General features: G+C 43.7%; 1 protein-coding gene across 1 annotated transcript; it reads right to left on the bottom strand.

The window, feature by feature from the left end:
* Positions 1–7,371: 7,371 nt before the first annotated feature.
* Positions 7,372–8,122, bottom strand: LOC146708733 (uncharacterized). The gene has a single exon (XM_085455560.1). It carries the CDS (start codon positions 8,059–8,061, stop codon positions 7,429–7,431), a length of 633 nt encoding a protein of 210 aa, XP_085311686.1. The 5' UTR covers positions 8,062–8,122; the 3' UTR covers positions 7,372–7,428.
* Positions 8,123–14,340: the final 6,218 nt, after the last annotated feature.

Here is a 14,340-nt window from a genome sequence, read left to right on the forward strand (position 1 = left end):
GTGGGATAGACCCGCTCGCCTCGCAAGCAATCCCACCGACAAAGCGCAGGCCCCGGTACACAGCTGTAGTAACCCCCGCTGACTTCTTTTACTGAGGTTATATTTATCGGTGTTTTATTTCCTGATGTTCTTATGTGTCCTACGTGTTTCAGTCTGAATTATAACTAACATTAAAAACATGTTTAAGGAGGAGAGAGAGCAAATAAATCTGTTTAACATCTGATCTTTGGGTTTTTGTTCAGTAATCAGGGTGACCTGTGTATAAACACATAAAAGAGATAACGTTGGTGTTTCCGTCATGTAGTAACTGCTGGCTTTAACTGTACAAAGGTTGTTCGACACTATGAAACACATACAGACTTCATGATGTTCGGCTAATATTTTTATTGTGAATATTAATCATGCTGACCTCGCTCTGTACACCACGCAGCGAGGTCAGCATATCCACGATATCCTCAGCTCCATGAGTTAACACAAAGTTTCCCAGCTGACTATCTAACTGCCAACTATTCCAGAGACGTGAAAATATACAGCATAAAGAAAAGTGTAAGAGACTCAGCAGCAGATTAGAATAACAGTTATACATTTAATAAATCACCAAATGAATCCAAGAAACGAGCAAACCTGTTCCGACAATTTGAGTTTGTATTCCCTCAGCTGCAGACTCGCTGCTGTTTAAATGTTTGAAAAGGAAGATTAGATATAAACAAACGTCAAACATAGACTCAGTCTGCCTTCACATTTGATATGAGGCCAGCACGTATAGTGGCCTCAGCAGGCTATTACTGAAATACACGTGCTATATCATAAACTATGATATAAACAGGGAGGTCCTATTAACATGTTTAGTCTTAAAGGACACCTTCCTGCCTTTAGTCTCATTCATGAGCAGTATTAGTTTTCTTCTAACATCCAGAAGTCTGCACGATGTGTTTCATAGTTTGTAACAAGCCTTTGACAGGTAAACATAACATGACCGAAAAAGCAAAAAAAAAGAAAAAAAAAAGAGAGAGAGTGTTGACATAAGAAGAGAAAATGCTCTCAATTATGGAGACAGGCAAATGGTTCATTTATGTTTGATGTGTGTTTATTCCTCCCTAAATATCGTCGGTGAAGTTTGCCATGCACGTCAGATTTTCCTGCGCATTTTTATACCTCTGCCAACAGAGAGAGAAAAAAAATCACATTCTAACAGACAGCTGGTGCTTAGAATACAGTTGAAGAACTATTAAAAAACAGATGATATTTAGATGATAGTTCAGTCTAACACATGTGAACCATTAAACGTCTGTGAAACTATGCAGTTATGAAACGTAACTTTAACCTCAGCCAAACCGATTTGCTCAGTTGTAAATAAAACAGCGAAGTAAACGTGACCCGACAGACAGAACCTGAGTGAATGAAGTCCAGCGTTTAACCACTGAGAGTTAAAACTCAGCTGAGGTTTGAAAGCTGTGTGCCGGTGATTGGACATCAGCCGCTGATGAAGCTGTTCGCCTATAAAGTGCTCTGTAAGGAAACGAGCTCCAGCAGCTCTGCGCTCGGGGAAAACACTATATTTACTTATCTTGTGCAGAAAAATGCGCTGACATTGCGTTATATCGAGCACCAGCTGCCCAGTTAAACTGTGACTATCACCAGGTAACGTAGGCGTGTTTCTTGAATTAGCAGCAGGTGTTAAACAGCTGACAGATGAGGAGGAGGATGCATGCAGGTAAACTGAGGGTCTGTTGAGCTGATCGCTGGTTTCGTGAGAAAAATGTCAGCTCGTTCTTTATGTTACAGAAGCACAGAGACACAAGACAAGGCGGAAAGAGACGATCGTTCGGTGAAAATGAGACTCTGCGAATGCAACATGTGGAACACGGAGAGTGGAATATGTAAACAAACCGGTTAATGTACCCCCTCGGTGCACTCTGCATGCTAACTGTTAGCAGAGCTAGTGAAATCTCTGAAAACATCTGAGCACTTTTGCAAACATGTTCTATGTTGACAACCTGACCAGACATACGTCGCGACATTCGCGGCTAAAACACTGTTAAAAGTGTAGCTGGTGACAGAAAAACGGGGTATTTTAAAACTACACCACCACCATTGCTGCCTGTGATTTGATCTGCATTCTGGGATACCTGGCTGCCCCAAGTCTACACAAGCAATCGATTTTCTAGGATCGACCTGTTTTGACTTACTTTGCACGGCAACCAATCAAATGTTAGAGAAGCTGCATGGGCAGCGTTAACCCCGCCCCCTGAGTTTGATGGGTGAGGCTGACAGATAAAATTATTTCATGACGAGAGCCAGGCGTCAGGACTGCCAAAATGAAATAAATAAATATATCATTAAATAATTAATTAAATGTGTCAATAATTAATTAAAATGTGAAATACATAAATAATTAATTAAATGTGTCAATAATTAATTAATTACATGTGTCATAACTATTTATTTAATTAATTAATTCCAATTTTAATTAATTATTGCCACATTTAATTAATTATTTAATGGTGTATTTAATTAATTCATTATGGCAGTCCTGGCGTTCCATAGATGACACCCAAGCTTTTCACAGAGGAAGAAACGAAGACTGGCGAGTTATTGATAGTAACAGAGAAACTGTTGGTTCTGGATAATGTTGACTTAGTGCCGACCAAGAGGAGCTCGGATTTATTACTGTTGAGTTTGAGAAAATTAGAAGAGAACCATGAATTTAGTTCAGCTAAGCAGAGGGTGAGGGAGGACGGGGAGAGCAGAATCAGGTTTAGTGGACAGATGCAGCTGGGTGTCTGCTTACATATTATTGATTTCAGTTGTGTAAATCTACAAATCACACTGTAAGATAGAAACCCCTGCTGAGCAAAAGGAACAAAGGCTGCTCTCAGTTTTGCCAGAAAACATCTCGATGATCCTCGAGACTTTTGGGAAAATACTCTGTGGCCTGTCTCTGCTGCTCGTCCTCAGAAATGACGAGTATCTCAGCCTTCCACACAGTGAGCCTTTTCTCCTCATTCAGATTGTATCATGGACTTTAGGATCTGCTGTTTGATCTGTTCCTTCCATCTCTCCTGGTTTATTTCTCACCGATCTCACTTCCTGCAGTGACTACAATAAAAACATCCTGTTTGTGGAACAGCACGTGTGTCTGATCACTCTGCACTGCACGCTCAATACAAATCCCACCGCCAGTACGGACCTCAGTCACAAAGAGAAAGCCTCAACACAAAATATGCACAATACATGAATCCCAGCTGTCATGATGTGCACCAAATTAATCCTGTTTTTTCTGTCCTTGCAGCGCTTTCTGTCATCTAGAGCCAGTTAATGTCTCCAGATCAGCTCTAAAGAAGTGCTGATCTTTGAAAATGAATCCACTGTGAGTGAGTGGACAAATGTCATTGTTTTTAAGCCCCACAGATACAATCATAGTCTAACTGTACAATGCAATGTAGTCCAAATAACCCAGCACATATACAGCAGTGAAGAGACAGAGGGGTCAGTGAGCAGGGACCTTTCAAAATGCTACAGTTTAGGTTTTACCTTTGGCAGAATCACACTCTTACTTTTCTGTGTTCGTGTATTTGAAGTGAAATTAAAGCTAATTAGAGCTTAATGGCATGAAAGTGAAAGTGGAAAGTGCTAAAAATACAGAATTATCCTTTTAAGTGAATCTAAACATTTTCCTTCCTCTGTCTAAAAAAGAGCTTCATCTCCTCTCTCTGTTTATACCAACTCTACTGTCTGACTGGCTTTTGGAGACTCAGATTTGAAGCCAAACAGAAAAATTGATTGATTGAATCTTTATTTTGAACATGTTGAAAAAGTACAACAACATAGAATTAAAAGAGACAAATGAACAAAGCAAAACAAAAGGAAAACGAGTAACCACAACTACAAATAACTTTCATGTTCAAAACGGAGCAGGAAGAAGCATAAGCTTATTTAATCCCACCCCTTTTCCACTATCTAGTATCAATAGACTACAGAAATACCTCCTTGCAATTACATTATATGTCATGTGTAATTTTTATTTTTATATATATACATATATGTTTCTATCTATCCATACATACGTATATACACATACGCACATATACACATTTTCAATAACCCCATTAACACCTCAAGGATACACAACCTACAAATATATATATGTATATATATATATATATATATATATATATATATATATATATATATATATATATATATATATATATATATATATATATATATACCCATACCAACATTCACGCGCACACACATGAAAATATTAGACAAGAACACCCTATCAAATCTCTACCTTTTCCCTGTACCCTGTAAAAACCATATCCTTAAACCGCTTTTTAAACTGCGCCATGCTTGGACATTGCTTCATATCTTTACTTAGTCTGTTCCACAGCTTCACTCCACACACAGAGATGCAAAAACTTTTTAATGTTGTACGGATACGAGGATGTTTTAAATTTAATTCCCCCCTCAAATTGTATCCCCGTTCCCTTTTAGAAAACATTTTTAGAATATTGTCAGGAAGCAGGTTATTTATTGCTTTATATATAATTTGTGCTGTGAGAAAATGAACCAGATCTGTGAATTTTAGAATTTTTGATTTTAAGAATAGTGGATTTGTATGATCTCTGTAACCAGTTTTATGGATTATCCTTATGGCCCTTTTTTGTAATATAAAGATTGATGATAGCGAACATTTGTAAGTATTGCCCCAAACCTCTGCACAGTAATTCAAATACGGTGCAATCAGGGAACAATAGAGAATGTGGAGTGATTTGTGGTCCAGAATGTGTTTTACTTTACTCAAGATTGAGACACTTCTTGAAATTTTGTTATGTATATGATTTATATGAGACTTCCAGTTTAATTTATCATCTATAATCACACCAAGAAACTTATGTTCAAGTACTCTTTCAATTTCCACACCATCTACATGAATCTGCACTTGTGCATTTCTAAGGGAATTCCCAAATAAGATAATTTTAGTTTTACTTAGATTTAGCGATAGTTTGTTCCTGTTAAACCATTTTTAAATTTTGCACATTTCTGAAGTAATTGTATCCAGCAGCTCCTTTAGATTCCCCCCAGAACAAAAAATATTTGTGTCATCTGCAAATAATACTAATTTTAATATATCAGATGCCTTACAAATATCATTTATATAAATAATAAATAATTTTGGACCCAGTACAGAGCCTTGTGGAACACCACAAGCAATGTCCAAGCATGATGAGGAATGGACACCCAGCTTCACAAATTGTTTCCGGTCACTTAAATAATTTTTCACCCATTGCAGTACAACCCCCCTGATCCCATACCGTTCCAGTTTATTAATTAATATGTCATGATTGATTGTGTCGAATGCTTTCTTGAGATCCAGAAATACTCCAGCTGCATACTGTTTCTGATCTATAGCATTCGTAATCTCCTCAATTGATTCGATTAATGCCAGAGATGTTGATCTTTTTGATCTGAATCCATATTGACTGTCAGAGAGTAATTTATATTTATTTAAGAATTTGTCTAATCGTTTATTAAACAGGTTTTCTAGGATTTTGGAGAATTGTGGTAGTAAAGAAACAGGCCTGTAATTTGTGAAGTGGCGTCTATCCCCGGTTTTATACAGCGGCACAACTTTAGCTATTTTCATTTTGTTTGGCACTTTTCCCGTCTGAAATGATAAGTTGCAAATATATGTTAGAGGTCCTACAATTCCTTCAATGACCTTCTTGACGATTTTCATGTCAATATCATTACAATCAGTAGATGTTTTATATTTACACATGTGTACAATGTCAATTATTTCTTTTTCCTCCACTGATGTGAGGAACATTGAGTTAGGGTTCCTATCAATCAGGTTTTCACTACATTCTACTGATGGCAGTGACTCAGGAATTTGTTCTGCCAGTTTTGGTCCAATATTTACAAAATAATGATTAAAGCTGTTGACCTTATCAGCAGTGTTTTCCATAATATTGCCATTATCGATAAAGTATTGTGGATAACTTTGTTGTCCAGAATTATTTTTAATGATACCGTTTAAAACATCCCATATTCCTTTCATATTATGTTTATTGTTGTTCAATATTTTACTATAATACTCCTTTCTACATACACGTATAATATTGGTCAACTTATTTTTGTATTTTTTATATTTATTTTCAGCTTCTTTTGTTCTTTGTTTTAGGTATTCCCTATAGAGTGTATTTTTCTTTTTACATGCATTTTGTAAACCCTTAGTGAGCCATGGTCTATCTGAATATTTGTGCTTTCTGTTGTATTTTATTGTTGGACAGTTTTTATCGTACAACTCCATGAATATTCTTAAAAATATGCCATATGCAATATCAATATCAGCTTCTTTGTACACCTTGTCCCAGTCCTGATTTAATAGATCGTTCTTAAATGCAGTCATAGTTTCTTCTGTCCTTACACGTCTGTATCTCAGTTGTTCTTCATGCTGATTTTTCTTATAATTAGTGTCATAAACTGCAAAAACTGGTAGGTGATCACTGATGTCATTAATTAATATTCCGCTCACAATGTTGTTTTCCATATTGTTAGTGAAAATATTGTCAAGTAAGGTGGCACAATGTGGTGTAATTCTGCTAGGCCTGGTTATTTTAGGATGTAAACTCAAACTGTACATAGTGTTTAGGAATTCGTCGGTCATTTTATGCTTTTTTGGATTCAACAGGTCAATATTAAAATCACCACAGATAAACATAACTTTTTGATTTGTTTTAGAGAATATTTCCTCTATGAAGTCATTAAATACTTGAATACTAGAGCCAGGTGTTCTATATATACAGCTAATTATTACATTTTTCTCTTTTTCCTTATAAATTTCAATTGTTATACATTCTAGTAAATTATCAATTACAGTTGTCATACTTTCTACCACCTTGTAGTTTAGGTTTTTATCCACATACACAGCTACTCCCCCTCCACTCTTGTTCCTTCTATTTACAAAATTCACTTCATATCCCTCCAGTCCAAAGTCCATTCCTTTCTCCGCATTGATCCATGTTTCAGAAATGGCAATAATTCCAAATGGATTTGTCAACTCATTGAGATATTCCTTTATATTGTTGAAGTTGGCATACAGACTTCTGCTATTAAAATGGATTATTGATCATTTATTTTCCGTGTTGATGGTGTGCTTAAACTGTTCATCAGTGAAGTAGCAGCAGTTACAGCTGATGTTGTAGAAGAAATTATTTTCCGGGTCTATATCCTTTTCTAAGTCTAGAACATTATGGTCTGTGTATTGAAATGTTCTCAGTTCCAGATTATCATAAAGAGAATTCCAATGAGTCATGTTGATATTGTTGCCGGATGCAGATGAAGTTCTTTTGGACTGTGCCATGTGTTGTGTTGTGTGTCACGTCACATGTGTATTCATACCTCCAGAGTAAGTTGACCTCAGTATTTGTCCAGCTCTTCCATATTTCTGATGACCAACACTTTGGCTTGTTCCGGTGTTCCATTGAGTTTAATGAATACTTTGCAGTTGGTGGTCCATGTACTCTGAATTTTTCCCTGTTTCTTCAAGTAACGTGCTTTCCTGGCAATGTCCGCATTTCTTTTTATCAGATGTTCGTTCATGAAGACATCGGATCCTTTCAGTTTCCTTCCTTGTTTTAACAGTGCTGTTTTCTGTTTTCTGTTTGCAAATCTCACAGTGATGGCTGGTTTGTTACTGTCATTTTTTCGGGGTAGAGGGTGGCAAGCCTCAATGTTGTTATAATCCACTTCCACACCTTTGGACCGTAGAAAGGTAACCACTTGATGCTCCGTGGAGTTGACATCTTCCTCTCCTGGCCCTCCTACATTGTCAGCGGCGACCGCCCGGGCGTATGACCGGGGTTTGATGCGAAGCCCCGTGATGATAACATCGTTCATCCGGGTGTACTGCTCCAAATCCGCCACTCTGTTCTCCAGGTACGCCAGCCGCCGATCCTTCTCGGCGTTCTGGATGCGGAGAGCCTTAACTTCCTCGACCAGGTCCAGGATGGCTTTCTGCTGCAGTTTGACAGCAGAAATCTCCTCTGTCATAAACTCCAGCGACTTCTTAATATCGTCTCCTTCCTCGGCTGACAGAACTTTTTTCGGGCCCATGCTGAGAGACGCTCTTGTAGCGTTGCCGTGACGACCGGCTAGCTAGTTGATGCTAGCGTCCTTCCTCTCTCTCACCGCTACGGTTCAAAAACATCAACTTCTGAGTTTTCCAGAGGTCGCAAATGACGAGCCACCACTTCTGGACGGTTTCCCACACACGCTCTCAAAGATTAGTATCCCCGGAGAGATGCCGTTTTCAGGAGATATGTTAAGTTTGCCAACGTTTCATTCAGTGAACAATATCAATTGTTCACTGAATGAAACGTTGGCAAACTTGTTTTCTAACAGTAAACATTTTTCTAACATTTGTTTCCAGTTTCTGTCTTTTCATGTGTTGTCCCGTGATCTGAACTGGAGCCCAATGAAGCAGAGTGTAATCACCTCCTACGAGCCATCCTGTCACAGTGAGTGGAAGCTGCAGTATCATATACTGGCTCTTTGTCATTTACAATGTGAGCTATTCATGGTGGCCTAAAACAAACTGTGTGCACGCTCTTGTTGTTAAAGGGAATCCTCCTGCAAAGCCACAAGTCAGCGTCACCTCTGTTTCCTGCTTGTCCAAAGTGAACCGTGATGAAAAGATGAATTCATACAGCAGTGAAGCAGCAGGATCATCATGGACGCACGAGCTTGTTTGTTTTGTGGCACCACAAGGGAGCCTGGAGTGACTGGAGCTCCACTGGATCATCACCAGTAGGAAGAAAAAAAACCACCACGTGGAACATTTTTGTAGAATCGTTGCAAATTTTCCAGCACACACTGGATGTGATCTGGGAATGCAGTTTCTTGCAACGTGCACTCAGATATTTATGCAATACTTCTGTAAGAATGCTGTTTGTTGACTTCAGCTCAGCATTCAGTACAGGCATTCCCTCCAAGCTGATCACCAAACTTGTGGCTCTTAGACTCACCAACTCCATCTGTACCTGGATCATGGACTTTCTGACCAACAAACCCTGGCATGTAAGGTCAGGCCATAACTGCTCTACCACCATCACACTCAACACTGGCACTCCACAGGGCTGTGTGCTGAGCCCGTTCCTCTATGACTGCAGACCTCGGTCCAGATCCAACTCCATCATCCAGTCTGCAGATGACACCGCGGTGACTGTCTCATCAGAGACAATGATGAGTCTGCTACAGGGAAGAGTAAAGCACCTAGCTGTGTGGTGCTGACAATAACCTGCTCCTGAGTACCAGCAAAACCAAAGAGCTCATTGTGGACTTCAGGAGGGAGAACAGAGACCCCCATGTCCCCATCTACATAAATGGCACAGCTGTTGAACGGGTCTCCAGCTTCAAGTTCTTGGGGACCCACATCTCTGAGAATCTGTCCTGGTCAACTGACAACTCCAGCCTGGTCAAGAAGGCCCATCAGCGCCTTTTTTTCTTTATGATACTGAAGAAGAACCACCTGTCTACTGACATACTGGTTAACTTCTACCACTATGTGATAGAGAGCATCCTGACCAACTGTGTCACAGTGTGGTATGGGAACTGTTGCTGGCCACAAGGCACTGCAGCGTGTGGTGAAAGCTGCCCAACGCATCACAGGGACTCCACTTCCTGCCATTGAGGATGTCCACAAGAAGAGATGTCTATGCCGAGCACGCATCATTCTCGGGGACTCCTCTCATCCTGCCTCCAGCTCCTCCCCTCCAGAAGGCGCTACAGGAGCCTTCAGACTAAAACCAGCAGGTTTAGGAAGAGCTCCTCCCCCACAGCTGTCACCCTACACTGTTCACTGTTACAGTCTGTTCAGAGAGCTACGCTTCCACTGCTGCAGATATATTCATAGCACTCTGTAGATCTGTTTACCTCACACCGATACATCTGCATATATGTAGCACATCTGTATATTTGCTCTTATTGCATTTACTGATAAGATGCAAACTGTATTTTGTTAGCCTGTATTGGACATGTGTAATGACAGTAAAGTTTAATTCTAAATGCTAAACATTTAAACAAAAGCAGCTCCACAGCTACAGGAGAAGTTTTTAGAAGTGAATTTTAGAAGGCCAGTAAAGAGAGCATGGAGACAGATGGAGGACGCCAAATCCACTGAATCTACACGCTTCCTGTTTCCACCTCATCCTTCCAGTGCTCTACTATACTCCCTGCTCTCTCTACCACAGCTGCCTTTGAACTTGCCTGGGCCAGGTCTGAGTCCAGCTTTGGTACTCCTGCCAGGTCACATGACACAGGGGTGTGCTGTGATGTCAGCAGGCAGGTCAGTGGAGCCCTCTGGTGGTGGCAGTGAAACAGGAGGAGGCCTGAGAACAGACAGCATGTCAGGGTTTCTGGGTCTTTGACCCAGTATTCTTAGTTCATGTTCACTGTTTATATTCTGTCTGCTTCACCTCCTGTTTTATTGTGTTAGCCTTGGTCCATGTGCATTATGTTCCGTCCTCTTCCCGTTTATCATTAGGTCATTATGTTCAGCTGTGTACTCACCAGGTTCTAATCTCTCATCACTCAGCCTGTGTATTTATGTCCCTCAGTTCAACCAGTCCAATGTCGTGTCATTGATGTTATTGTGATGTTGTTCTCGCCGCTGTTAGGTTGTCCCCTGTTCAGTTCCGTCAGGTCAGCCGGTCAGTTGTCAGTCAGTCTTTCATTCATCCATTCAGTCAGTCGTCCAGCTGTTTCCTACTTCTGTTCTGTTTGTTCACTCCGTTGACAATAAAACACCAAGCTTCACCTACCTGTGAGTCCAGCGTTTGGGTCCTCCTTCTTTCGTCCACGACCTCATCCTGACAGAATGACACGACCCGTGCCACGAAGACACGATGTGGACCCAGCGGACTCGGACCTCTTCGAGCGGCAGGACGCAGCGCTCTCCATTTGGGCGGAGAAGCTCAGGTGGAAACAGCGGCTCTTCTCAGAGAGGGAGCACGTCTTCGAGGGGACTCGTCTGGCTCTGGGCGGGCCTCGGAGACGCCGCGGTCCTCCACCTGCTGCCTCACCTGCAGCGGAGCATTCGCCGCGGAGAGTGGGCGTCACAGGCCAAGCTTTGGCCGCTCGCTCTCCCGCTGCTCCGCTCCTCGCTCGCCCACCAGCCGTTCTACTCACCGGACCTTCAACCTCGCCATGGCACAGCGGCTCCGCCTACCACCTCGGCTCAATGGAGGCTCCCGTGCCAGAGGCTCATCTGTTTACCCCGCCCGCTTCCTCTACCCGGAGAAAGCGGCACACACGCCACCGTAACATGGACTATTTCCAGCCACTCCCGGCGGTGAGTCCCAGTGACTGTTTGCCACCTTCCTCAGTTGACTCTTCACATAAGATAAATAATAGACGCCTCTCCGATTCATGGGGAACGTCCCTCTTGGACGACAATGTGGACTGGGTAGACTTTTTCTGCTCTGTTTCCCCAAAGACAGCTCAGTTAAAGACTGTAAATAGCGGTGGCAGGAAGACCAGAACACTCCCCAATAAACCCGTCAGTATCACTCACCCAGTCGTTATTTCCACACCCATTATTCAGCCATTTCCCACCAGCATGGGGGCCCAGCCTGCGCCCACACCAGTGCCAGCCCCCAGGAGGAGGGCAGCTGTGACCCGGTCTGCCTCCACACCTGCTTCTGTTTCTCAGGTGGGGGTGACTGGTGTCCAGCCACCTTCCGTGCCCGTCCCAGCGCCCAGGTTGAGGGCAACCAGAACCCAGCTTGACCCCCCTGGAGGCTTGGAAGAGCTAACCGGTCCACCTGCCACTTCACCTCTTCATCCACCTCCTGATCCAGCTTTTCATGCCCTCGCACTATCACTGGTTAGGCTAGCTGAGGTGTCCCCTGCTCAGGCCCCAGCTTTATTAGCCCAGGCTGCACTGTTGTCCCCTTCACTAGCTCACTCTTTAGCTCAGCCATTAGCCTCACCGGCCTCTGTTTATCCATCAGTCTCCTTAGTCCAATCAGTTCCCTCACCTGCTGTTCAGCTTTCACTCCAGTCAGTTCACTCACCTGCTGTCCAGTCTCCTGCTGCCCTCCAGTCAGTTCAGCCACCTGTAGCTCAGTCTCCACCTGTCCTCCAGTCACCTGTAGCTCAGTCTCCACCTGTCCTCCACTCTTCTGTAGTCCAGTCTGCCGCCCAGTGCCCTGTAGTCCAGTTGCCTCCTGTTTCCCAGTCGCCTGTCCACCATCCCGTCCAGTTCCCGGACCTGCAGCCACAGCACCCAGAGCCAGCTGTGAGCTCTCCTGCTCCTCAGCCAGGGGTCTCCGCACCCGCTGGCCCGGCCGCTCCTCAGCCAGAGGCGTCCGCGCCTACTGGCCCTGCCTGTCTCCAGCCAGAGGCCTCCGCTTCAGCCACGCCCGGCCCGGCCTCTGCTTCTGCTCCGCCTGGTCCGGCTCCAGCCTCAGAGCCTTCAGCCTCAGAGCCTTCAGCCTCAGAGCCTTCAGCCTCCGTGCCTTCAGCCTCGTTTGGGTCTGAAGCTAAACGGCCATTTTCTAGACCGCTGGCTAGGCCACTGGCCGGGCGCCATCGCCGTCGTGGGCGGCCCCCGGACCCTCTTCGCCTGAGTGGCCGCTGTCGCCTTCCGCACGGCCGGCCCCCGGACCCTCTTCGCCTGAGTGGCCGCCGTCGCCTTCCGCACGGCCGGCCCCCCGAACTGCGTCCACGTCGCCGCCGTCGCCTTCCGCACGGTCGGCCCCCGGACCAGCGCTGTCATCGTCGCCGTCGCCTTCCGCACGGTCGGCCCCCGGACCAGCGCTGTCATCGCCGCCGTTGCCGTCCGCGCGGTCGGCCCCCTGAACTGTCTCGTCTCGACCGCCGCAGCCGCCCACCGGACCGGCTCAGTGGTCACTGCTGCCTTCCACGTGGCCGCCCTCCTGAACTGTCTCTGTGTGGACTCCGTCCCTCCGTCCTGGGCCCCCTCCGCCCGCCCTGTTCTGGTTTTTCGTTCTTTTGGCCGTCAGGTGCCGGCCTTTGCGGGGGGGGTACTGTCAGGGTTTCTGGGTCTTTGACCCAGTATTCTTAGTTCATGTTCACTGTTTATATTCTGTCTGCTTCACCTCCTGTTTTATTGTGTTAGCCTTGGTCCATGTGCATTATGTTCCGTCCTCTTCCCGTTTATCATTAGGTCATTATGTTCAGCTGTGTACTCACCAGGTTCTAATCTCTCATCACTCAGCCTGTGTATTTATGTCCCTCAGTTCAACCAGTCCAATGTCGTGTCATTGATGTTATTGTGATGTTGTTCTCGCCGCTGTTAGGTTGTCCCCTGTTCAGTTCCGTCAGGTCAGCCGGTCAGCTGTCAGTCAGTCTTTCATTCATCCATTCAGTCAGTCGTCCAGCCGTTTCCTACTTCTGTTCTGTTTGTTCACTCCGTTGACAATAAAACACCAATCTTCACCTACCTGTGAGTCCAGCGTTTGGGTCCTCCTTCTTTCGTCCACGACCTCATCCTGACACAGCAGGCTTAACTAGCAGGACAAAGTAGCATGTAGTACTTGAAGGAGTCATCACAGCCAATCAGCTCTCAGGAAAATGGAACATCACATACATTTGCTCTTCTTTGATTTTCATCAATGTATTTCCTTTGAAATTTAAAAAATTTACATTTTTTTTTATTTGAAAATATTTCCTTCTGTCAATATTTCTGCCTGATTAGAAGCTCACTTCCTGTCACTCTACAATAAAACAATGTAAAGGCTGCGCTCTCTGCCCTCCCACTAGCTGACACAAGTAAACTGTGCTAAGATGCCCTACATGGACTAAGGTTCTTGGCCACACACATAGATTTGCTTGGCTGTAGAAATCATGCCATGAAGCTCCCAGCGCACATTTTTGATGCTTCTGTCTGTGGCAGAGCAGGTTTGGAGCTCTGCAGAGCCTTGGTGGCTTTTACTGACTATGCACCCCTACCCATTTATTATGAACCAACAGCACAACGGTTTGTGCTTTTTTTCTATAATACACATGTATGATTTAGATTTGTACTTATGTGGCAGCTATTTACTGACCTGACAAAGTTATTTTAAATGAAAACTAAAAGTGGTGAAATTCTCAAAAAATGAATGAGACGTGTAATTTGACACATTTTGTTGTTTTGTGTGTGTGCGCAGCAAAATCTCCAGTGTTAAATTAACACTGGAGATTTGTGTGTGAAATGTAGAGTGTAGAGAAACTACCAGTGCCAGGTTGTCTCCATCTAGTGGTGAATAACACATCACCACTACACCAGGTGAGCTTTTCTCTGTGCACAGTGACACAAAACTCATT

This window comes from Copadichromis virginalis, linkage group LG5, assembly GCF_057382275.1.
Source record: "Copadichromis virginalis isolate Kocher_CV1m ecotype Utaka linkage group LG5, C_Virginalis_male_GT1.1, whole genome shotgun sequence".
NCBI classification, from domain to species: domain Eukaryota; kingdom Metazoa; phylum Chordata; class Actinopteri; order Cichliformes; family Cichlidae; genus Copadichromis; species Copadichromis virginalis.

What these genes read in the sequence shown, in the direction of transcription:
- LOC146708733 (XM_085455560.1), bottom strand. Translation starts at nt 8,061, where the DNA reads ATGACAGAGGAGATTTCTGCTGTCAAACTGCAGCAGAAAGCCATCCTG.